General features: G+C 41.5%; 2 protein-coding genes across 4 annotated transcripts in view; both read right to left on the bottom strand.

Annotated features, from left to right (window-relative positions):
- Positions 1-1,845, bottom strand: part of gria3a (glutamate receptor, ionotropic, AMPA 3a) — a gene marked incomplete at its 5' end in the record, with an annotated part of 59,625 nt that extends 57,780 nt beyond the window's left edge. The window contains one exon of the mRNA XM_079283362.1: positions 1,418-1,845. Coding sequence (XP_079139488.1) covers positions 1,418-1,845 — 428 coding nt within the window. The remainder of the gene's footprint in view (positions 1-1,417) is intronic.
- Positions 1,846-8,818: 6,973 nt separating this feature from the next.
- On the bottom strand, positions 8,819-22,272 carry cchcr1 (coiled-coil alpha-helical rod protein 1). Of its 3 annotated transcripts, XR_013772565.1 has the most exons (20): positions 22,017-22,272; positions 21,380-21,674; positions 21,118-21,279; positions 20,875-20,992; positions 20,504-20,674; positions 20,196-20,359; positions 19,983-20,097; positions 19,708-19,818; positions 19,054-19,197; positions 18,848-18,958; positions 18,535-18,641; positions 18,273-18,385; positions 18,103-18,175; positions 17,105-17,223; positions 16,800-16,991; positions 15,786-15,887; positions 15,488-15,621; positions 15,296-15,410; positions 15,010-15,200; positions 8,819-8,916 (listed from the first exon to the last, which is right to left on the bottom strand). XR_013772565.1 is itself a non-coding variant. In XM_079283116.1 (19 exons), exons 1-19 carry the CDS (start codon positions 22,084-22,086, stop codon positions 15,067-15,069), a joined length of 2,550 nt encoding a protein of 849 aa, XP_079139242.1. In that variant the 5' UTR covers positions 22,087-22,272; the 3' UTR covers positions 14,419-15,066. The 3 variants fall into 3 exon arrangements, 2 of the variants coding, with proteins under 2 accessions (XP_079139242.1, XP_079139243.1); XM_079283116.1 differs by lacking the exon at positions 8,819-8,916 and having other exon boundaries at positions 14,419-15,200; XM_079283117.1 differs by lacking the exon at positions 8,819-8,916 and having other exon boundaries at positions 14,419-15,200; positions 20,510-20,674.
- Positions 22,273-25,779: the final 3,507 nt, after the last annotated feature.

Below are 25,779 nucleotides of genomic sequence, written 5' to 3'. Positions count from 1 at the left end.
AGTGATCAATATAAAATATAACATTCGGAAATGTAAAGAATTAACTACAAAATTGTGAGATGTTATTACAGATTGTTGAAACTCAACTCCCTATTATAGACTTGCATCATTCAGATAACTGGTATTTGTTGTTCGTTTTTTCTTTTTTTATCAGAGCTCAACATACAAGAAGAGGTCAGTTCTTCTGCTGGGCCTTCCTCATTATCTCAAAGAGGATCCCTCGTGTCTTTTCAAGACTGTAGCTGTGTCTCAATTCAGGGGCTGCCATCCTTCGATGGCTGCATTCGTAGACCGGTTGCGTCACAGCGCGGCGACTAGGCTGTCCCAATTCGCATGTTTGTTGAAGACTCCTTCAAATGCAGCCGACGAATGCGGCCCTTCAGCCCCCAGATTCGGAGGACACATCTCATGGAGCCTTCGCAGCCAGCATATCCCGAGATGCATTGCGTGCTGGTGAAGATTTTATTTGAACCAACATGGCGGCGATTGATGCGGGAGCTGGAGAAGCGGCAGTATTCACTTTTAAATGTATAAGTAAGCATCTAATTGTGGAACAGCGAGCGGCAATCCCACTTGGGAAAACCCATCCTGTGGCCTTTGCTCTTCTGCTCATGAAGCATTTTGTACAATGAAACTCTCACGACTTTCTAAAAATACAGGCACGTCAAGGCCCATCTTAAACATCTTAAAGGAACGCTATCGTTGGCTGAAAACCTCATATCTACTGGGCAAACCTCAACACTCAGTGTCTCGAGTTCCGTCAATGTTCTGGAGTTAAAAGACAAATTCTGTTATATTTAATTACTTGTGTTTGTACATTCTTCATAAAACAATCAAAGGGTTTCATTAGTAACAAGATTGCAAATAGGATGAGGAATACTGTTGTGGAATATTTCTGACTTCGGAGAAGAAAGTGATGGTTTTCAGTCAATGTCAAATAAACAGAGTCTGATGAATGATCAAAGTTGTGATGTCAATTTATTTGCCTGCAGGCAAAGAGAGCATGTCACAGACACGTATTGCAGTCTTGTGATAAATGCCCCCCGAATCATCTCCGTACATTTTTATGTTTATTTATAGGCTCACATTAGCCCCCCCCCCCCCCCCCCCCCCCCCCCGTTCAGTATCACACTGAATGGGAGCAGGAGAAAACCCTAAATGAAGCTCACATTAGCCCCCCGTTCAGTATCACACTGAATGGGAGCAGGAGAAAACCCTAAATGAAGCTCACATTCCTTCCTGCCTTTCTCTCTCTTTCTTTTGTTTTCCTTTCTTTTTTGTCATCATCTTGAGCAACTCCGTTTCTCTGTGCTCCATCTTCTTGCTAAATAACCCTCTGCGCTTCTGCTTTTGTTCTAAACAGATGTCCTCCAGGAGCTTGTTTTCTTTGTTCAACCTTTCTATTTCTATCAGATACCTCTCAGTCATGACCTCGTTTTTAAACTTCCCCTCTCGGTGTTCCGTTTCCACCTGTCCCAATTTCTCCCTCAATTCTTGTGTTTTGGCCAGCTCCTTTTCAAAATTCCCTTTGAGGGCTTTGTGGTTGGACTGCCAAGCTGCTATTCTGTCGGTTATGGTCCATTCTTTCTGTGCCAGGTCCGTGGTGGACTTCTTCTCCAGAGCGTCATACTTTTCCTGCCAGGTTTTCTCAAGCTGGAGGAGTTCACCTTCTTTCCTGCTCAGCTGGCATTTCTTAATTTTGAGCTCCTCAAAAAGACTTTCCAGGGTCCCAGAGTCCCTCTGCTGGATCTGTTCCTCCATCTGGTGCTCAGCCTGAAGTGTGTCCAAGCCGTGTTGGTTCAGGCTCAGGTCTTTGGTGGACTTTTCCTCCACATCGTTGCACATAGCAAGGTTCCTGAGTTGCTTCATCAGACTGCTGATCTCGTCGTCATTTTGAGTGAGAATCGTTAGCCCATCATGTACTTTTTGGGGATGTCCTTGACAGTCCCTAGGCATGTTTTTCTCTTTCAACTGGAGTTCTGTCCCCTGGATCCATTGTGTCATAGTCAGGACGTCCGGATTTAGGCCGGACACTGGATTTTCAATGCTCTGTCCGGTGTCCGGCGCAGCATCAAGCCGGACGAGTATTTGTCCTCCTTTTTGGAGTTCCACTGGGCCTAAAGAGCCGCGCGATAGAATATTTTTGCTGGAACGCAGTCTAACAAATGATTGGTTAAAAGCGTTGTCAAATAAATATCTGATAGGTTAGGTTCTATATCATTAGTTAAAAACGTAAACAAGGCTCCGTGTGCTGGCTACGTCATATCTACGCACTGAGGCTGACTGACAGCTGATCATTCGGCTGATCAGTCGGCCTCAATCATCAGAAACCGACGTCGCTTCACGTGACGCTTCAGAGGAAAGACTGCGGTCAAGTCAGCAGCCACTCAGATCTCCGTGGTCAACTCAGCAGACACTTACATGTGAGTGTACCTATTTGCTAAAATTCACGGTAAACGCAACCAAACGGCACAGATCGGAATAATAAAAGGTATTTTCTCAATAAGCCCAGACAATGACTGATATGTATGTGTTGAGGACATCGTTGACTCCACCCATACTGAAAATTTGACATTTTTATTGTACCAATTAAGAGATATTTCAAAGTAAATGTACATTTGAGTCGAGAAAATGCATGCATACCTCTTTCTACCACTTCATACTGCCGATGTACAAATTAGTCTGATGAAAAAAAAGACACTGCACACAAGTCCCCAATCGACTGAATCACTTTAGAAATTCTTTACTTTTTGAGCCGTTAAATGTTAACCAAATTTGTTTGGTTTTCTTTATGCTTTTAAAACATTCAGTTATCTGTTTATTATGTATTATTTATGTGACCTGTGATTTAATTTGTACATTTTAAGTCCACAAATGTTATGCTTTGTGGCACTCAGCACAGTGGTCAGTTTTTGAACACCACAATGTTGAATAAATACAAATACTGTGAACAAACACTTTTTGACTCTTTAAGACTATTTTTTCCTATTCTGTGACACATACATCATGTAGCAATCACACACAGTTGTATTGTAGAGGGGAGCACGCCAGAGTCCTCTGCAATTATTCACAGCTTCACTAAATACCGCAGTGTCCTCCTTTTTGGTGTTATGGATATGGTCACCCTAGTGTCGTCGTCGGCTCAGACTGTTTTCGGGGTGAGTGAAATCACAAGTGTTTATATATAAGTGAGATATAAGTTTATATATGTGATGTATGAGCTATTATGCCATCACAGGGACCAACATTAAGAGCCAGTAAAAAGTTACAACGGGCCAGTGAAGTTAAATGACGTTACAATCAGCCAGTTGCCAAACCTCGAAAAAGTAAACCAATAATTTCATTTAAACCATGAACATGACAAGGAAGTTGTGCTCCGCCATGGCAGTCATGACTTGCACGAGCGTAATTGGAAATCACAAACCTTAGACGCAGTCATCTCTATCACCTAACGAGTTGATTGCCAGGCAATCTGTCGTCTTAAAACTTAACGATGTCAGCGAACCGACAGCTGATCTCAAACATGCTAAAGTAGGTCTGCGTGGTTTGGCTCTTTACTGCTTCTCATTTAGAAGGCTGCAGTTATGTTTACTTCTGTCTAGATCAATATAGATGGTAATGTCAGCAGCCTGTGCTAAAGACTGCATGTAGGGTTTTACCAAACCACACCGCTAGAGTGGCTTGAGAGCTGATTTTCAGTTTTTGACATTTCATAGTGCTTTTTATGTGAAATTTAAAGCATTTTCTGTACAAGAATGTGATTTAAAAACAGTTGTTGAACTCCATTTTCTTGAGGACGACCACTCTTCTGCCTGCAGTTCATTCTCTTTCATCATTTATCTATTTCAAGACATTAGAGTTCAATCACTTAACTCCCTTCAGTATTGCTTACTCACTGTGGACGACTCTTACGTCCCATTAGATTAACTGAGCAATACAATATCAATTATGCTCACAAAGCTAGATTTGTTGGAACAAGAGTGTATGTGTGTATTATATATATATATATATATATATATATATATATATATATATATATATATATATATATATATATATATATATATATATATATATATATATATATATATATATATATATATATACAGTATATATATATAAACAATATATGTGTGCTGGAGTGGTAGAAATCATTACAGCTTCCTATTTAGGCTGCTGAAAAACCAGCACAGCAGAACAGATACATAGTATGTGCTTATTGATCTGGATGTGATTTGATGCTTGGCATACAACTCTCATCTTTCACAGGACACAGCGAGTCGTAACAACTGCACTATAATTAAGTTAAATTTCACGAGTGAAAACAATGTCTGGATGGTATGACCTTTTCGCAGACATACACCACTGTTTGTATATCGGTTATGGAAACACTTTGATCAACCGTGGCACAAGTCAAAGTTAAAGCTAATAACAAAAGGAATACTAAAAATTAGGACGACGGGAGTAGTCTCCCCAGCTACCCCCAAAAAAGTCAGACTCAGGGCCTGTGTGCACAGTGTTTTTCTGCCAGAGCCGGGGAGCTCATCATCCCAGCGTTCCATCAAAAAAGTGCCATGAGAACTTTTTGTTATGTTTCTAGACAACAATATCGTGGCAACAAAACACCACTCTAACCACCGACTAGCTAGCATCACCCTTTTTGCTTGTTATTACCTATTTGGTCTACTATCTATTTGTTTGACAATGTTTTTTTCACCATCAGCACCAACCGGAGAAGTCTTGCTTCATCCGCTCCCACAAATGGTCCTTTGGTCTTTGATAGTGTCTTATGGCATATAAAGCTCATGTTAGACAGACACGGCCAAAACAAGCTTCTCCTCAATTCTCTTCAATAACGTCAGCAGTATTTTTCAGCTTGAAGTGCTCAGAAGGGCTGCACAAAAAGTGGTGCAGCGTCTTTTCTCTATAGGCTGCAGCACACACTCGCTCACCATTGGAAACAATTAAAAGAAAACGCTGGTGCTCAGAAGAAAAAAAAACCCCGCAAACTTACCGTCAACCAAAACAAAAATAACAATACCCAAGATCATGAACATGTGTCACAGTCTGACACAAGCACATTTCTCGGCAGGGAAAGTAATCTAAAGGGAGAAATCGCTAAACGTGTACAGAATGAAGATAATTGAATTGCCTTTTTTTTTTTTTTTGTACCTTCCTTATTAATGAGTTGGTTTGACGGTACAGCATTTCAGTAAGTGCCAGATAAGTCTTTAGGAGAGCATTCAGGTTGCCATCGCACTGCCTCCTCAGCTCACCTTGGGCATGCTTCCCACTCTCCACCGTGGCAAATGGGATCTGCTCAGGGAGTCTCTCACTCTCTGATACACAGCCTCTTTAACAGGATTCAATTGAGTGTAAATGTCAGCAGGTCGTTCCAGAACTTCTTCTGGAGTTTAAGTAAAAATGGCATTTATGAGGCGTCGACCATATGGCGGGTGCAATTAATAGCATGGTGTTGTTCTGGCACTGGTCCAAGAGGCTAACCATGTGAGCAATGTGATGACGAGCCACAAACCCCTGCACTGTTATAAGCGAATCTTAGGCTGGATTTAAAGTAGAATAATGTGTCTACTGTGACACCAACCACCGATATCCCAGAACAAACCTGTCCAATCACTTGTCAATCTATCAAAGTCTGTGAACTTAACCTCGTTTTATATACAGCGATGACTTGTTATAACCCACAGAATTATGCACACCAGTTGTCGGCCTCAGGGAGCAGAATGGCCTAAATACAGACAGTTTAACACGTAGCACTGCTAACAGAGAGCACAAAGTTACCATCAGACACATCAGACATCCACTGTAATTAAGTTATCAAAAAGACAACTGATTTGAACTCTGTTGTAATTGTTCTTTAAAAGTCAGTGTGAACGTTCCTCAAACAAATGGCAACATAAAAATGAAAACCTATCAGGCTCAAGTGTCTGCATCTCTACATTTCATCATTTCTGAAGCATTTAGCAAAGCTATAGGTGTGTATTTTCTGCTCCTTTTGTTCATTGTTCAACAGTTCATTAATTCATCTAATTAGCACTTCAGGGATTGGAACTCCCCCTGCTTGTTTCGTAAAAGTCCCTGCTTTAGTGTCATTACTCAGAGCTGGAACCTGTGAAATTGGATGTGGATCTTTGCAGCGACATGCGCCGCTCTGCATCTCACATTTAAGACGACATTAGGGCCAAAGCCTGCTGGGAGAATTGAAAAGTGCACAGCAGAAGTACTTTGATGCATGCGCCGCCTCATTTTCCCGGGGCAGATAACGTAAATGAGGGTTGGCATTGGATAATTAAAGATGAGAGCTCCAGTTGTAAACGATGTCTTCAAAACCAAACGGTGACCTGTGTAAGTATAGAGGCATTATTTATTCTTGGTCAGGGATCAAGAGGGAGCAAATACAATCTAATAAAGTGGGACGTACATGTCGATCGACTGGATGCTCAGCAGATCAGCATACTTTGCGATCACAGTTTTCATTTGCCCACTATTATACAAAGAGAGATGACCTGAGGAAATAGTGTTCAGTTTAATTAGGATTAATAATACATGAGCCAGAGCCAAAACCAAAAGTATGCAACATGCCTGCAAAGCGGCTCCCAAGAGAGGTTTTACGTGTAGCTCAACAATAAAGTAATGCCCCGTAAAATTCCTGAGATGAAATGATGATATCGTACTTTGTGTTATGGTTCCCAAGGTCAGGGGCCAGACTGCAATAAGAAGTCTTCAGCTCCCCAGAAAGGTCAGGAGATAAAAAAAAGAAAAAAGAAAAGCAGGCTGAGTTCCTGTAAATTGCTCATATTTATGGCTCAACGTAGAGTTTCAGTTACAGTGAGTGCGCCGGGCCTCACAACATCTTACAGCACATCGTCATTTTATCGCTCGTCTCTTGGAGACTGTCCGTTTGATCTTCACCGTTCAATATCTTATTTAATGATAGACGTTTTCCTTCTCATCATTAGAGGCAGTTCTGATACCGTTATAGAGGTTTAAATTTCAGCGCAAAATGAATGTGTTCATGAGCGGAACAGAGCAAACACAGGGCTCCAGAGTGCGACTAATCATCAGCATTGGTCGCAGTGGGGCGCCTGACATTTAGCAGGTCTGTCCCTGCGTGTGTTTCTGTTCGTGAAACCGCGCCCTGTAGGCCTACTCCTCCTAGAGCAACATCACAACCTTAAAACGTACCGGTAATTCAAAATGAAATTAACTATTGATTGGGTTTTTTTTTTTTTTTTAATCAAGAAATATGCTGCAATGCTCGTTACACTTGTCCCCAGCCTAAAAGGCCCAGCCCGGAATGATCAGAGGCATCATCGTCAGAGGTAAAAGCTCCCCCACCTGTCTCCCCTGTGCACAGTAAGACGCCTAATCCTGACCGGGGGCGCTTGATCCCTTTCAAGTGGATAGGGGGGGGCAAAAAGTCACTGTACATTTAATAACACGAGACAACTTTACTGCTAATTTCTTCTCTACTTCCATATTCAACCGCTGTCTGCTCTGAGTTCATCCACCATCACACACTCTCTCCACCATACAGCTGCTAAGCATATAATAGCCTTGACTATATTCACATGGTCAAGTGGACCAGGTCCAACATCTTCAGCGGAGATGGCCTCATCCGACTCCTAAACATGTATATGCACCTGTATTCCTGTTTACGATCATTTAGTTACATAATACACTTAAGAAGTATTGTTGTAGTGACAAACCTTGGGTTGCACCTAAATCATGTGCTGCTGCCCCTCAACGAAAAAGGGCAAAAATAGTGCAGCTAATGTTAAGTTAGTGTGGAGCCGACATATCTTTTAGAAAGTGCAAGCAGACAAACCACGTGTGATAATGATGTGTACAGAACCAGTGACACCAGTGTGGGTACCTGTGAATATAATGAATGTATAAATTATTGTACTAAACAATAAAAGCAATTATAATAAGAACAAAATAGATGACATCATAACAGTAAGGAACAACATAACGGACTTCACAGGTTAAAAACAGATTTAAATAGATCGACATCACTTTATATGCAGGGATTACAAGATCTTCTAACACAAGTTTACACAACGTTTTCCTTTGGGGTTGTTTTCATTTCTTTTCCATTTTCTGTTGGTTTAGAAGACCAACTTTGACAAGGACTGCATATGTTAAATGGGCAATTTTGGTCAGAAAGAGACAAATCTGTGACTTATATTATTATTTGTTGATGTGTCACTGCATACCTAAGAGTTTCTCTGTGCGACTATACTCCTGGGGAAAACATTGTGTGACAATTAAATCTTTAGCCGAGCTAGCGGCTCTGTGAGGCTGTGAAGCTAAATGTGGATGTCAGCGTGCTAACACGCTCACAATGACAATGGTAACGAGCTGATGTCTAGCAGGTGTAATGTTTATCATGTTCACGATAAGTGCTCATGAGCACATGTATACGTGTATATGCCTTCTTAAAGTATTTAAGCCACATTTCGCTGCATTCTTTGAAGCTCAGATTCAAACTGTGACTCTGTATACATATCTTGTATACACACTATTTAGGAGAATCCAAATGGGAGCTCTGCCAAGGAAGCACTTATAGATAATTAACAGGATTTTAAGATCAATTTTAAATGTGCAGAGAGACAGCGGTATGAGGCTTTAACAAAACAAAAAAAGTCTTCGAAAGGAGGCTTTGCTTGGAGGCTGACGGCAGAATTTCAAGCAAACTGAAGAGGAATTTAAAGGTGACGGTGCTACGCAAGTAGAAAGTGCATCAAAATAATCTAAACAGGCCGTGACAATAGCATGAGCAGGAATGAGAAAATAAATAACTCTAATAAGATGTTGACTGAAGACCTGGCATGACTCAAGAGATACTGTAGCCGATCACTCCCCATCCATCGTCAACAAACTGGAGCAAATCTGCAACAAATAATGGGGCAAAATCATCAACTTCAAATGCACCAAGCTGACCCAGACTCAAAACTACACTCCGAGCTCATGCTCATTAAAAAAGCAATTCACAGCTGAACATGTATCTGACTGAGATACTGTACTACTGTATTACTTTTCAATAAAAGGCCAAAACTGTGATGAGCCATGGAAGGACCCATCAGCGACTGCATTCATTCCAGGTCAGACGCTGATCTTGCTCTCGTACGCAGTGGGAATATTGGCTGCCACCAACAATTATTTTCACTATCGATTAATCTGCTGATTATCTTTTCAAAACCCGAAAGTTTTCATGCACGGAGGACGTGTGAGCATCAAATCCTCACATTTGAGGAGCTGGAACGAGCAAAAGTTTTTGCTTCAAATCCATTTTTTACATGACTATTTAACAACCAAATCGAATAATTGACTCATTTCTTTTGAAAATAAAAGTCATTTTATTTCAGCTCTCTGTAAGGACACAAGCTTTCTCTCCTAAGCAGTTGTCATAGCAATCCCAGTGATGCTTGGGGAGTATGATGTCCTAGATTTATATTTGTTCTACGATACATTTGCTGCAAACTTTAAATCTCCACTCCCTTAAAATCACTCGCAAAGTATATAAATACTGATGCAGACAACACAATCTGTCACAATCTAATGCCAAGTTTATGCTTCACTCCCTAAAAGATCCTACTGCATCTTCACATAACCCAGTTTAATGCGACCTGTTATGATGTATATGAGTCTGTCTCAAGGGCCGCTGGGAGTAATCTGTATTTAGCTTTTTACTCGAAAACCTGCGTACGCTATGAATAGTTTTTCAATGAGATAATCTCGTAAAACAAAAGATGTAAAATCACTTCAGATGAGTTTATTTTCCATCTTATTTCCAAATACCTATTATTATTATTATTATTATTATAGCGTATCTGCTGAACAAAGGGAAGCTAAAGGCAATGTTTTTATGGAGAGGAATAAATTACAGCGCTTTGTAATTATCGGGCTCATTTCTTTACGGCAAAAAGTTGAAAGGTGTTCATTGTTTGCAGATGGCAGAATTGATTCGGCAAACTGCTATTTTCCTTTTTTCTTTGCATGCTGAAAAACTGTGATAACATAATTGAAAAGATTCTATTCCACTGGGGTTAAAAGTCCACTTGTCCATTACTACATTGAGTATGTAATTAAACTGTCACATATTAATCCTCTGAAACGTAGCAGCAACTGAAACAAATTATATTTTGTAGGACAAATTTCTCGCAAATGGAGAAAAGAGTGAAATGAAAGTCTTAAAATCGGGTCATTACGGAGTCCTATTTGAACAGCATGTTAGTAACCAGAGGGCGCTACGGTGCAGCAGCACAGAATATTAATGGACGTTTGATTAAACATCCCTATATCTTTATGTGACTATCCCTCAGGCAAAGCGCTTACAGAACAAAACAAATGAGCCTGGCAATTATAATTATCTATGTTATGTTTTCTCCTTTCCTGCCTGATGCGATCTCAACAACAGATGTTTTAAAGGACAGAACTCACATTAGACTTTCTGCCCTTCGGCCGAATTTCCACTTGTGTTTCTCCACGGTTCATATTCCCTCTAAATCTGTGGAGTGAACACAGGATACGTCATGTGATAATCTAAAGTTTTCAGTGTTATGACAAATATTCAGTGACAATTTTCAGAAAACAAATAGTGGAAATGGCTCGAGAGTGCTGCAGTACCCCCCCCCCCCCCATTCTCCTCATGCAAGGAGTGCCAGTAGAAGCTGATCCCAGTTTCAATTGCTTGTAATCTCATCCAACAGCAAAGCACTTTCTGAATGCAATGTTTACTGCCAACATTTCACAATGCTCCAAATACAAAGTAACCGGGGACCTCTAACTGTATTTTAAATGCATAGTCGATGCTCAGAGAGGTTATTTAAGCATAAGCTCATTAAATACTAAACTAAAGTGGTGAACAGACGGCTACTGTGACACACTATTCTTGTTGTACAAGATAATCTAAGATATTGAAAGGTGGGCTGCAAGTCCGCAAGGGAAAAACAGGTAATATTTTAAAGGTTTTTGACAACTGAACTAGCAGATGAGCGTGCTTATGGGTTATTAATATTTAAAAAAGGCATGTCAAATAAGTCAATACACAGTATATGTCAAGAATAAGGAATTGCACACCAATTCAAATCCTAATTTCTTCGCAGATCCAGGCCTGCATTGTTCCTGTGCAGGTGTTTCTCTTGACATGCATTTCAAAAGCTTAGTTTGCGCACACAGTGACGTGCAGATAACGGCATCACTCCTTCCAAATGAGTCACCAATTACAACTTTAATGAAGTGATTCCACCTCAGCAAAAGTGTCATATGAGCATGACTTTAATCGAGACTTTGCCTAATTTACTTTTCTTTCCATTTGAGTTTTTTGAGCAGCTAAAACACATGCCGATCAAGAGCCTTTTTTCTTTTGCCGCAGTGTGTGAACAAAAAATATGAGACGTATGAGACGTATCCTTTACAACAGATGCTCATTCATTCATGCGTCTGGTAAACACCGCCAACATTTCACCGCTGTGTTCCAAATTACACTGATCATCCCAAAGGGCAACTGCAATTACAGCCGCAAACAAGATGGCTGATTGGCACAGGTGGAGACCTCATCACGCATGGATGACACCATGTTTACCGGCGCTTCTTTTTTTTTCCAAGATAGGAAACCATGTGCGGAATCTTGCTTTTGACCTTTTTCCATAGAAGAGGCCTGGCTTCCGAGCTAATCTTTTTATTTATCTGAAAATTTTGAAATGTTCACTGTACTCATATGCAGTGCAGTATAATGGTTATGAGTTTTTTATTCTATGAAAAAAATCTATAAATGATTCACTTCAATCACATTATATTATATACACTTGCATCACAACAAAAAAAACAATAGTACAATTCTCTACTACTACTCTGGGAAAACAGTGTAAATACTGTTGCTGTAGTTTGAAGATCGGACGCCTCAGTCCACTGCAACCCTCCACACAATGCCCCACATTGCCTGCAACTATAAATAGGGTTACTTTGGCTGCCCTTCCTCACAAAGCTCCTCCGTGGCTCCTACCCTGTAGCATCGCCTGCCACAGCACCAGGCTCTGATGCACAGCATGCAGCGCTGGTGGTCGACACCCCTGACTTAATGGATCACATCAACCTCACCCACTGCTTCAAGTCGTGCTCTGACTGACCTCCGGCCTGCAACAACTTTGCTGACTGAGGATGTGATGTTCTTTGTAGCTTGTAATCTTCTAATCTACACTGAAAGCAAACTGCATGCAGGAGTTAGCGTTCCAGAGTGCTGGTGATGTTCTAAACAGCATATTTGAGGAAGAGCTTTAATGTCCTTGAGAGAATATACAGTGGTAAAAATTGACCAGTTTTGGAGGATTTTTGTCGCATATTCCAGTCACTGGCTGCAGCAAACTTGAATGAGGACTGGCCCCTAGAGAACTCGACTTTGGGGACATTTGGCAAAGTGTGACAGAGAGTTTTTCGCAGGCGGATTAAGTTTCCACAACGCTTCAGACGTATAGGGTGAAGTTTGACTTTGGCTGTGGCCAGTTAGCAATTATCCAGAAGTTTGCCACGTGAGCAGCACAGATAGAACACCTGAAGCGACAAGCTATGAAGTTGTGCCTTGAGATATCATCAACATACCGTAATCTAGCAATATCGGAAGCTGGTCATCTGGACCATGGAGAATAGTACCTGACCTCTGGCAGACGTTTCTCAATGTGATGCACGACACAGCTCTCTCTTTACAATCACATTTGTAATCATTTGGATTCTATTGTCTCATAAATATTCAACACAATAAAGTTTAGCAATAATAAGGCCATTAATAATAATTAAGAACCGGGGAGACGAGGGTTCATACACAAGCACACAATACTTTGCGATCCATCGATAAAAAGACAAACACAACCCCCCCCCCCCCCCCCCATGTTAGTGCTGCTTGGAGTCAGATATGTAAAAACACAGTTGGTTGGCACTCACTTGTTTGTTTGAACCACTAATTTTACATGCCATTGGATCTGAATTGTTAATAAAAATCTGTCTGGAGCTTATTGATTGGTTTTTATTACCTCATTTATTTCATGACTTGTCTGGATTGCAATGCGCTACTAAATTATTTATGAGGTTAACCACGGTGTTCATTTGCTCTCTCCACACTGCTGAGGCAGTGAAGACGTATAACTGCATTTATTCAGGCTGTATATCGTGACATTCACTTTTGCAACATGCGTGGAACGGAGCAAAAATGTTGCGTCGTGCTGAAGGTTTTACACCAGAATCCTGTCCTCATGTTTGTTTTGCCATTTATTTGGTTCTGGACAGGTTTACTGTTCAGATTGATTTAATAATTAAGTTAAGTTCAGATATTACAGTTAGTAGATCTGGCCACGCTTACTGCCCTAGTTGCCGGTAAGAATCACCTGTATAACCAATAGAAATCACATTGTTCTTTGCCCTCTTCAATTATATTGCCATGAATAAACTGCACTTTAAAAAATCAATGCTGGGAATCACTGGGTGCTCTGCTCTCACCTTTGACAACATCGCCCTCTGCTGGTTATGAACTGCACACGAGGACATGTGATTTGTTTAACATAATTCTATTTCTTTCAGCAGTCGGCCAAATTGAAGATTTGCTATCATGATCAACAATTATTAATATTAGTTATATTGACATGGCTTCTGATTTGAATGTATGATATTGATGCCTGATATGATCTAAAGTACACAAAACACCAATGGTCAAAGATGGAATACTACATTGTGATGGTACATTCCGTTAAAATGATCCATCATCACGCATTTAGGTTTAGACCATACATTCCTTCAGTGTGTCATCAATGACATCATTGATTGTATCAGAGGCTAAATATACAACACAAAATTGTGCTGTACTGCAAACTCTTAAGCAGCAGTTGTAAGCAATAGTGCACTGCTGAAATACAATAATCTAATTTGATGCATTCATTCTCTGCTCGCCGTGATGAATCACCTCTCCAGCAATGAGAGTGTCCCTGCAAATTCATTTTTGATGCTCTTGGAAAATACCAATAAAGTCCAGACGTTCCTACTCCATATTTTTTTTCTCTGCTCTCCCTCGGTTCTCCGTGAGCTGTTTTTACCTGGAGGCTTGAAACCGTGAACTATTGCAGAATTTATTAGCACGCGTGACAACATGACAAATAGCACAATTATCTGGTTCATCATAATGTTTACCATCATCCATCCTACAACTTCAGCATCATTCTAGAATTGACCACTCTAAAAGGATGAACATGTTGATTTCTTCAGCAGGAAATCTTAGTCTTCTGTGTGTTACATAAAGAGGGCAGAAGCACCAATTGCATTAAACACTATTCACCATAACAAAGGGACCTTGCTGCTGAAAATTAGCACCAAATAATGACTTGCTTCATCAATACCCAACAATTGGAGTATAAAATACTTTATTAAGTTGCACTGAAAAGTAAAATACATGTCTCTGCATGACTTCAAAAAGGACAAAGTCAGAATTAGCCATGTTTGCTCAATACAGGTCTCTCTGCCCTGTATTTTTACAAATACATAGACCGCCAACTATGTCTTATTTTCTTGTCTTGTTCAAAATTCATTTTTATAAATTATTATTGTATATTCTTTTTGTATTATCAACCATTTATTTTACTGGTGAGGAGATTTAGTCGGAGCAAGAGTGAGAGTGAAAACCCGATAACGGCTGAAACACTAGATATTCTCATAAATATTCTAAACCTTTCATTCCACCGCAGTTTTTGACTTAAATGATCCGTCCATCAATGTATTTCCAGTATTCTCTTCAATTAAAAGTCATCCCGGAGATATACTTTGAATTACTTTTACAAACTCGAATTTATATCCCTGTTAAATTCAAGCATACTGTGTCTACACTCGACAGCTATCACTCCTCTTGTACACCCAGCAGCAATGTAACATGCGTGGTTTTCTGATGTTTGGCTCAAACAAATTGTTTCCACCGACTGTGTGTTTTTTTTTTTTAACGCTGCCCACCTTCCGTTCAAATGTAAGGTGCGTTCACTGGCTCCACTGATTCATCATCACCAGGTATCAGCTGTGCGGTCGGCCAGTTGATGGTTCCACGCTGTCATTCTGTCCCTCTTCCTCCTCCGCAGAGTCCTCAGAGCTGTTTACCACAGCAGCACTAAGAGAATGGAGCTCCTCCAAAACAGACAGGAGTCTCCCTGACAGGATGCAGACGGGCCAGGGTTCACATTAGTCACGTCTGTGTGACTGTGAGGCTGTGTACTGACGCATGAGGAGTTAGGACGCTGCTTACCGTCTGCAGGTACCCCGGAATGACTCCTCTCTGAGGGTCTTTTTCGATGTTCTCTGGCTGCTGCGTGAGCTCTTGTATACTCACTGGTCAACCCTCTCTCAGCAGTGATAGTGGCCTGCAACAGATTCGGGTCATAAGAGGTCGTCAGCAGACATTTTTCTCAACCGTCTTCACGGATTAAAGACGTCTTACCAGCAGTGGTTGTGTGTCTTTCGCCGTCTCCTTCAGTTGTGTGTTCTGGACTTCCCTCGTTGTGTGTTGTTGGGTTCCTGTTATTCTGTCCCGTTTCCTTGCCGCCTCCCTCTCAAACTGCCGCAAAGTCATAACTGCAAGAGACAATACAGACAGATTGGAAGCCGCGGGGAAATGCTGCTCTGTACTGTGTCAACAATTGCCATCATATCAGATCACAGTCTGCATTACAGATATGACTTCACCCCCTTATGTTAAGCTGCTGCAGGCTGAGGCAGCATGGTGCTAATCCCGCTACCTGCTTTGGTGTGCGCTCTCTTGGCAGTATTGACTTGAAGCTCCATCTCTCTCAGCTTCTCAGCACAGCAGTCCTGGATCTCAGACACACTCTCCTGCAGGGCTGAAGGGGAGCAACAAAAGCACCATTCCTCAATACGGCCTCTCACACGCTGAGGAACAGAATGAGATGCTGTATTTATATGCACCACAGGGTAAAAACTGGATCGATTTGCAAATTTTCATTGACAGGCAAGACCTCCACAGATCCAAAGTGATTGATTGAATTTCAGATTTCTCGATTATTACGATGCAACCACATCAAGCGCCGCAGCACAGCAAGGTGGCAGTAGCCTAAAGGTCAGAAAAAGCTCGAGGGAAACATTTGTTCATGTTGTCGTTCGATAAAGTTGCCGCAATTTCAGCCCTGAAATGTAACGGAAATAAAATCTAATACTACGGATTTGATGTCTGCGTCATTAAAGCTGCTATAATCAATACTCTTATATCACCAACGGATCCCACGACGACATGTATATGAAAGGAGTAAATCATAATAACAAACCCACAGAGACAATAACCACAGACTCTACAGTTCCCTTCTAATTTCAGGTCATTGTTTGTTTTTTTGGCCCACAACTTTACTGTTTTGGTTCACCAAATTCATCAGTCTAGCACCAAACGGCAGAGAGACAGAGTTAGCGACTTGCTAGTGGAAATAGTGGAGCATTTAGCAGCTAAAGAGACCGGTGGAAATCAAGTGGATAAGACAGACTTGTCCTTTAATGCAGGTTTATAGCTAAGAAGCTGCCAAGTGGCCCCTGGAAAAACAGTAATGGGAAACCTCAGTGCTCTTGAAAATGTCACTTAATCCCCAACTGCTCCGGTGAAGCTACCGAGGAGACCGGAGCGGCCAGGTGTGGCTATATGGAGACGAAGGGCATTTCTGAAATAGATCAGGAGTGCTTTGTCTGCTTTCCGTGGATAAGTCGCAGCTGAAAAACACTCCTGCGTCTTACGGCAGCCGATGCCTCACCGCATTCGCTGTGCTCCTGCTGGCTGAGCAGCTCAGAGCGGAGTTTCTCCAGGTTGACCTCGCTCTCCTCCAGCTGGGCCCGGATCTGCTGCAGGCTCCGCTCGGCCTCCTCTCTGCCAGCAGAAGCCTGCCGCACCTCCACCCGGCTTTGCTCCTGCTGCTGCTGCTGCTGCCGCCTGAGTTTGCCTTCATCTGAGGGGGATGTACAAAAGGTGAACTGAGACACATTCACTGCCAGGACACGGATATACCCGACAGATAATGTGGTATAATAAGGTGTTGGGAGTTGTAAGGGTGCTGCTCACACTGCTCTTTCAGATCAGCCAGAGCGTTCTGGATGAGCTCCGGGGTTCTTTTGAGCTCCTGTGTGAGCTCGTCTCTCTCCTCGCACACCGCACTGAGCTCTGTCTGAAGGTTTGTGATGCTGCAGGGCAACAAAGACAAGATGGCAGCGCAGATAACGGAGCAGAGTCAAGCGGAGCAGTGGTGTATAACAGAAGCCCTAATACGAATGACATTGCATACAAATTGTGATATATTGATGCAGTATATCAGAAAATTATTCCTATTCATAACACAATATTGATTTCAACCACATTAACCTCTTCTTTATCCAACCTAACGAAGCTGAAACTGATGTTTCCTGGTTTTGTAAAGCAATGAGCCTTTATTTGGACAGTGTAAACATTAAGCTTATAATAACAAGTCTCACTAATTCTGTTAATTAGTGCTGAAAGGGTTCTTGGATTCAATGAATATAATAATAATAATAATAATAATAATAATAATAATAATAATAATAATAATAATAATGAATGCTCTCCAAATCGGACCAGTAATGATTCATTTTAAATCCCTTCACACTGAAACATCTGCTGTTTAAAGCTTTAACAGTGCAAAGAGATGCGCGACGTTCTTCATGTCCCAGTAGAACTGGAGGACATTGGGCTGTTGATCATAAGAGGTAAGGCCTTTTAAGAAATCACGTGGGCTCAGGGAATATGCACATGGTACATTTGGCTTTATTTTTTGCCATTAGAGTAAATTAGTGAGGTCAATTAACAAAAAAACGACAAAAAAAAAGGTAATTGGCAGTTAGTTGCAGAATAATGAAACACCTCATTGCAAAACAACTTTGAAAGCACACATAGTGACAAATACTGCTGCAGCCATTTGGAAATGATTTGCATTCAGCCTCATGCGAGTACTTTGATTAAAAAGTTATTTCTCAAATGTAGACACTAGGAGATAAAAAGAAGGCTTTCTTGCATCGGGTAAAGAGTGTTTATGTGAAACCTCGTACCTGTCAGCAGTTTCCTCCGTCTGTTTACTGGCCTGCTTAGCTTTCTGCAGGGCCACCCTCCTCATGGTCAAACCTGAAAAAACAAAACCATTGTGACTTTATTTACGGGAAACATGCAATTCAAACCCCCCCCCCCCCCCCCCCCCGTCAGCCTCCTCGTATGACTGCACCTTGTATCGTCTCCACTCGTCTTTTCGCAAACGTTAGCCTCTGGGTGAAAGTGTTGAGTCTTGCTTGAGCTGCGTCCATTTGTGCCACCTTGCTTTCAAATACCAAACTAAACCTGTGAAGCACAGAAGAGATGTGTGAAAATGAAGCATCGACTGTAATTACACTTTCAACATTGACAAGAACAACTGCTGTTTTGTCCCTTTTGCTCGTCTGATTTACCAGCTAATCCTGTCAGTTTTGAATTCAGATGAATGCGTTTACCTCCGAACTGCCTCCGTCAGGACTTTTCGTTCAGCCTCTTCTCTCTCGCTGTGGGACGTTAGCTGTGACTTTTCTCGTTGCGTCTGGGCCAAGTCCTGTTTCAATGTCTGGGAAGAAAATCACACGTAATAAAAGCGCCTCGTGACCAGCTGCTGTTCTTAAAACCCAGCAAAGTTTTCATATAGTCAGCAGCCTGTGCTGTGGTAAGAATGCATGAGGGTTCATCCAAACCCTAAGCAGCACCAAATTTATTGTGCCTCATCGAAATTTCGGACAGCCACGTAAATCACGTCACTTGCTCTCTGGTACTAACCTCCTTTCCCACCCTCTCCAGGTCCAGCTCAGCGATCCTGTCATCTAGACCGTGTTGGAGCACACTAGCGCGGTGCTGCTCCTGCAGGAGCTGCTGCTCAAGGAGTTTGACCTAAAAAAAAAACGCAGCAAAAACAGTACCACACTTTAAACACATTGGCCATATTTCTTTTACCGTTGTATGTTAATAGATGACGATTTTCATACTTTTGAAAGAACTTCATCCTTTTCTCCTCTTAGTTCAATGTCCTTGGAGCGAAGCTGGACGCACAACTTAAACACTTTGTCTCTCCAGAGCCGAAGCACTTGAAGGCCTTCAGATTCAGTCCTCACAAGCGGGTCTGTGGAGGCCTTCAGAAACACATTCATGGACGGTAAATGCACACACACACGAGCATGGGGAATTATTGCACGCTAATTAGTCTGGTTTTCTAACGCTTTTTTTAGAGAGATGGGTGCTTTTTTTCCCTTTCTTCAACAGCTACATTACTAAACCATCAGAGAAGAGTATTCAAGAAAGTCTGTGCTCTCAAATTCATCACTGTGCAACTAAAACGAAACAGCATAAGATCTTTGACGATTATCGATCTCAGGTAACCTTCAAGTTTTTTTATTCAAAACTAACCAAAACGCAGGAAAAACACAGTAAAAATGGAATTTTTTTATATATATATAAGTCACCTGCAGAGTGCTACTGTACAAACACAACATTTGGATAGAGCACCTCAGGTGACGTGTTCAGCCACCTGAATTATATGATCGGTAGCTGCTTAGTCTACATAGGAAGCCTGCAAGCAGCAGTGCTACTGCTCACCATGTGTCATCAGCGTATGCATGTACGATGCATTAAGTGACACTCACCTTCTTCACTAGTTTCTCTTCTTGGAGGGTGAGTATCTCACTCACAGAGTTAAACCGGACAGTCAAAAGCTCTGCGGTCGTCTGAAGAGCGGCTTTCTCTCTGTTCAGCCTCTACAAAATGGATAACATAAATGGGATGAATTGCTATACTGGGCATATTAACTCATTTGATTATTCCTTTAACCTGATTTAAAGAACAAGATATTCCATTTTTTTCCTGTGCAATTACTTCACAGGAGGCTGATTGCAATCAATACGGTTTGGATGGTATTCACCTGAACTGCCTCATTTAATTGTTCCTTCTCTCCTTTCTCGGGGGCAAGCTGGCCGATGTAATTTCTGAGGCTGTGCAGTGTAGCCGATTGTGTCTCAAAAGCTTGTCCCATTTGGCTGAAAAATAAACATCCCCCGCCAAAAAAACACAGTGAATTTGACATCAGAGTGCAATGCACGTGTAGCTCTCCTCAGTTTTAGATTGAATGTGGCACCTTAAATGTTCTTTCAGCCCATCTCTCTCAGCAGATACCTCCACCAACGTGCTTTTCAGCTGCAGCACTTCTGTGGTCATCGATTGAAGTCTGTCCTGTAGTTCACCGTTTGTGTTTCTCGCTGCACCCACCTCTGCACAATGGGAAGCATTCAACTGTAGCAGCTGAAGGTGAGGAAAGCCAAAGAACGGACATTTTAAGAAACAAATAATGATACATTATCTCATTGACATGGCTTCTTGGATGCAGGGCCTTGAGCCGACATCACTTAAATCAGTATGTACAAAGTTTATGAATTTGCCACAGACCTGCACCTCGTGCTTCTTCTGCATTTCCTCCAATTGTACAGACAGTGTAAGAATCTGTGACCTGCCCGTTTGAGCCTCGAGGGTGAGCTCCTGGGCTTCCTCTTTAGTCCTCATTACATCTCTTCTCAGCTCGCTAATTTCTTCCCCAGACTCTTTCTTTAGTCTTTCAAGCTGCAAGAAACACATCACATCTTAAACTTGCACAATGTAAAGTGCCAGGTGACTGTAAGCTATTATTAAGACTACCAGACTGTACTAAAAACATCAGACTACAGCCTGCAAAAACGAGTTACACGATGGCAGTAATTCTCAGATGACCTCCGTCAACATCCGTGTTGAAAATGAAATGTTTTGTTTGTAAATAGAATTACCTGTGAGCTTATTTCCTCCTTCTGTGCACTGCTGTGAGTGAGCTCCCTCCTGATTTGGCTGAGTTCAGTCTTAGCCCGACATAGCTCTTCCCGCATTGCTTCCAATTCGTGGCTCGGTCTGTCGTACGAAGATGATGCCATGTTAAATTTGTTCAAAATAAATGACTCATCATCGTTAATCTCCGAAATGATTAGTTACGAAATGTAAAATGACTCGGTTGTATAACATAAGGCATCTTCTACCTGTTCAGGGAGCTGTCTCTCATCTCTTCCCTGTGTCTCCCTGCAGTCTCCTTCAGCGCCTCCACCTGACCCTTTAACCTCTCAGCTTCGGCCTTGTGCTTCTCTGCCTCCAGACGCCACTCAGACTCCCATCTGGACCACTGCTCTCTTCTCTCTGCACATCTGTGTTTGAGAGAATGGAGCTATTTAGGCAAGTTACCCAACATGCCACTTCACTGACAATAATGGTAGTTCTGAGTATATCAAATATAGTGTGGGATACCTGGCCCTAAGGTCTGACTCGTGATCCACAGGGTTCCTTCCTCTTATGCTGTCTCCTTGTAACATCGTGATCCTCTGATTTTCCCTCCTCAGTTCCAAGATTTCCTGTTGGGCCTGTGTGATGGCGAGCCATGGATTGGTGGGACTGGGATCCCCTGGCTGTGATGAAGTTAGGCCTGGGTTTATCCAGGAGATGGATGGTGGTGTCCCTGTGACTTGAACGCCTCTGTGTGCTCCAGCAGAATGCACACTGGATGTGAAATGCGATGGTGGTACCAGGTCCTCCTGGAGAGTCCCTATAAAGCATGACATGTTTAAGTGTGTGTGTGCATGCCTCACCTGAGCTAAATATGTGTAGTAACCAGGACACAGAGACGCTAGGTCTCTGTGTCCTGGTTTGGTGTTAAACGGCGTGACGCACTTTCCGGTCATTTTCTTCGGCTGTCGCCATCAAAGTGCAATTAATATTAATTTATACATATTAAAGCATATAACTTAGCGTTCGTTAGTGTGAAGTTAGCTAGGTTAGCGTTACATTGTAGGCTAACGTTAGCTAGCATTATCTTGAACTCAACATTTGACTTCAGGTTAGGAGCAAATGTAACGTTAAACCAAAACTGCAGTGAGAAGAAACTTACTTGAAACCGCGGACGACGTAAAATCAGTGGGAACTATAAGCCTTTCTTTTCCGACGTTATGTCTCTCCATGTTCAAAAGAGAAGCTGTCACTGGAAGACAAAACTTGTAAATAAGACAAGGTGGTCCTTTACGTTTATTCTCCCGCTAAACAAGTTGATGGTGGTTGCCTTTGTTACAGGTTACAACCACAGGTTACAACGCCTATTCTCTGCTTTAGGCTATTTTAGGAGGCAAACTTCTGATGCTCAATGTACACGTCGGTTAAACTGCAAATACCATGTTTATATATATGAACTTAATGCCAATGACATTATTAATCGAGCAAAACTGCCGAACATTATAAGCGCGCAGTGCATCTTGGGAAAGTGGAATAGCGTAAATAAATATTTCCCCTGAATATTGTCTTGCAGGCTGCTAGTTCCCTCAGGCTTCGCGTGTCTCGCTACCGTCACAAGAACCCTGCGTTGGCCTTCATAATATAGATCGGCTGTCGCCCAGTTTGCGGGGGCGGTTCAAGTCCACTATATATCCAGGGTATTAGCTTACCTGAAAGACCGAAATCAGGACATGAAAAGTCTATTAAAACAAAGTATTGTTGCAGGGGTGGAGCACGTGAGTTTGATTGACACACGGTATTCTACAGTAGGAGGTGTGTGATGGGTATAATTTCACACATATCAAAATTGTCAAATTATATGTCAAATTAACAATGGGGAATGTAGCACTTTATTCTTCTGAATGTGCTTCCATTAGACATTTTACTAGGACATATTATTGTGATGATTAGTGGGAAAGACACTGTGTAATTGCACCTAATGAAGTTATTGAAAGTAAGCCATTCCTTCTTTGCCTAGGACTTCCTCACCTCATGACCACCCAGGGGTATCTGACAACCAGACCATTTGTGCTTAATATTCCAGTCCTGCAGAAAAGGGAGCACAGAGCATGCGGGGCAGCGAATAAGTGCAGCTTTGAATGGTAATTGGTTATGATTTGGTTATGTAACTGAATATGTTGTTTGAGGTGCATCTATAAAAATCTTACCTCCAACTCTAAAATTAAAAGCATATGACTAATTTACATTTGCATATTTTGACAGATTTCTGTCCTGCAGTGATGCACATTTTGCGCACACTGCATTTGTGCTGTAAATCTATAAACTGCAAACATGAGCTCACCTTCAAGCAAAGGAATGCATATATTGCTTGTTGTATGATTCAGAAGTCTATAATCACATATTATATATCGTTATATCTTTTATTTTACTCTGTTGCCTTCGGGAGTCACTTCTGTTTGTCTTACTGTATATCCTCCTCTCCACAGCTGCCATGATCCACATTCCCCCTGGGGTTCATTAAAGTTTCATATATTATAATCGAATCTATTTATGGTGTATTCAATGAACAAAGACACATTTTAGTTTAATTAATTCACGTAAATGACCATATATATCGATACAACCTGACAAAACAATAACATAAAAGAAATAAAGGACAGAGAGGTTGGCTATATAAATACCTCAACAAATAACTAAAGATATAAAAATGCAGGTACATTGCCAAGACAGATAACCAATGGCATCATGAAAGACTGTGGACCTTGTAATGTAGTGAAGTGATTGTTGGAGGAAAACAGTGGGAGTGCTGTGCATTATTTGGGCATATATTTTATCCTCTCAGCACTCCAAAGACACTGCAGCAGTCCTGTAGAATAAAGCAGAGGAAAAGAAGGAAACAAAGACAATACGGACCCTTTTCAGAGAGAGAGCAGAATTAAGATGCAGTTATGTTGCTTTGAACAATACTTAAGAGCTAATCAAGGCGGACCTTTACTGCCTATAATCTGAATCAGCTTTATTGGCCATGTCTGCCTACGCATATGAGAATTTGACTCTTGTTTTTACATTGCTCTCAACGTTCATACACAGAATATACAAATATATACAAATATATATATATATATATACAAAAAAGGACAACAAAGTAAGTTATAGAGCTTAGAACACATGGCAGATAAAATGAGCATTTTGATAAAGGCAGAACTGGAATTGAGACAGGTTTTGTGAATTTTCAACAAAAATGCAAAAACAAAATGCTGCAACAGAAGCTCATTTAGGCCACTTGTAACAGCATTCTTGTTTCAGTCACTATCCAGTACTCATGACCACACGAGACCATGTCAGTAGAACATCTTTAAGGACAACTAAAAGCACTGCCCTGACAGACTGATCCCTGACCACACACACTTGCTTTTTGTACGTGTACCGGGGCAAATATATGCAGAAAGTACATAAATGATCCCTGACAGACTAACAAGACTTTGCTATGCTCATGGGAACAGTCCTCTCAACAGTCCTGGCCGTGTCAGTTAAGGTGTGAATCTTTTAAGTTTTACAGACAATGAAAATATATTTCTTATCCTCACTTAAAAGCAGTGGATATCCTGGCACACCGTGGCCACGGAAACTGCAACGTCTTTGTCCCTAATCAAGCTGACTCAGTCCACACGTACTGGTTTAAGTGGAGAAACTGTCCATGACTGCAAATATGTGGACTGGAAATTGTGTCTTTAATTAAAATGTCTTCCTCTTAAAATGTGCTTGTTGAACTCTTCCCATGCCTCAAGGGTAATACTGGTAAGTCCAGTCCACACACAGAAATATGCCCTCATTAAAAAAGCGTAGTGGAATCATAAAGGTCCTGCTAAAACCACAGGTGACCTGGAATGCATATTCCAATAAGACTAACTTGCTTAAAGGAAGCTAATCATCTCCACGCATTTGCAGGATCTATATTTGTTTTAGAAACCCATTTTGTGAGTGTATCAAACAGATCTTGTTTCCTGAATGTGCGTCATGAGACAATGGGCTATTTTTCTCTGTAAAAGCGTTCCTTGCTTTGGTAACCCATGCTTGAAACAGACATCACGAGGCGGCATCGCTACTGTAAAGATGGTGCCTCAGCTCAAATCACAGCAGTTCAGTCATCGCCACTGGGCATTATACAAAAAGCGTATATGTGAGTAAAAAAAAATCTGTCTGGACTTAACCTCGTACCTCATAGTGTTTGTATTTCTAGTGTTTGGTTGGGGCAGGTTTCAGTGTGACTTTCACATTTGGATTCCAAGTGCAATTTAAGAATGCAACAGATGAGCTCAAATCCCTAAATACAGAAATGTACTTCATATTAGTACGATATGTTTAATAGAGAGAGAAGTAACTTTCACTTTCCTGCACTGGACTAATTTCCTGCCACTTGTGATCATTTTTGCCTCAAAGCAGTTCTCTTTTGTGGTTTAGGGATGGGCTTTCCATACCAGTACAATCTGCTTGTTAAACAAGTGTGGGTCTGATGCTTCAGAGCTGACATTGCAAGGCTCTTAGCAGCGCTTTTTATTCCCACAGTGATTAGAGAGCAGACTTTTCATTCGTGAATCCTCATTGTTTTGACCTTGCTACAAGGAGATGAGTTGATTATTAATACAATTTGAAATACATTTCACTGCCTGTGGGAAAAAACATATTTGAGGATGGTTTGTAATTTTTGTTTCTTATGGTTTGTTAAAATGTGCTTAAATGCCAATTAAATGAAGCCTAATGTATTCCGAGTGGACATCTTCTCTCCACGCGGGCCTGCACACTTCTTCGCCTCACTTGCTTATCTGGTGAAAGGTATAGATGGGTTTTCGCTCGAGCACAAAGCGCGTGAGTACGTGAGCGCTGTCCGGTGTTACGGTGGTTACTTAATGGTGTCTAAATTGGGA

This window comes from Melanostigma gelatinosum, assembly GCF_949748355.1.
Source record: "Melanostigma gelatinosum genome assembly, chromosome: 14".
Taxonomy (NCBI): Eukaryota; Metazoa; Chordata; class Actinopteri; order Perciformes; family Zoarcidae; genus Melanostigma; species Melanostigma gelatinosum.
This window is presented reverse-complemented; position numbering and strand designations above follow the sequence as displayed.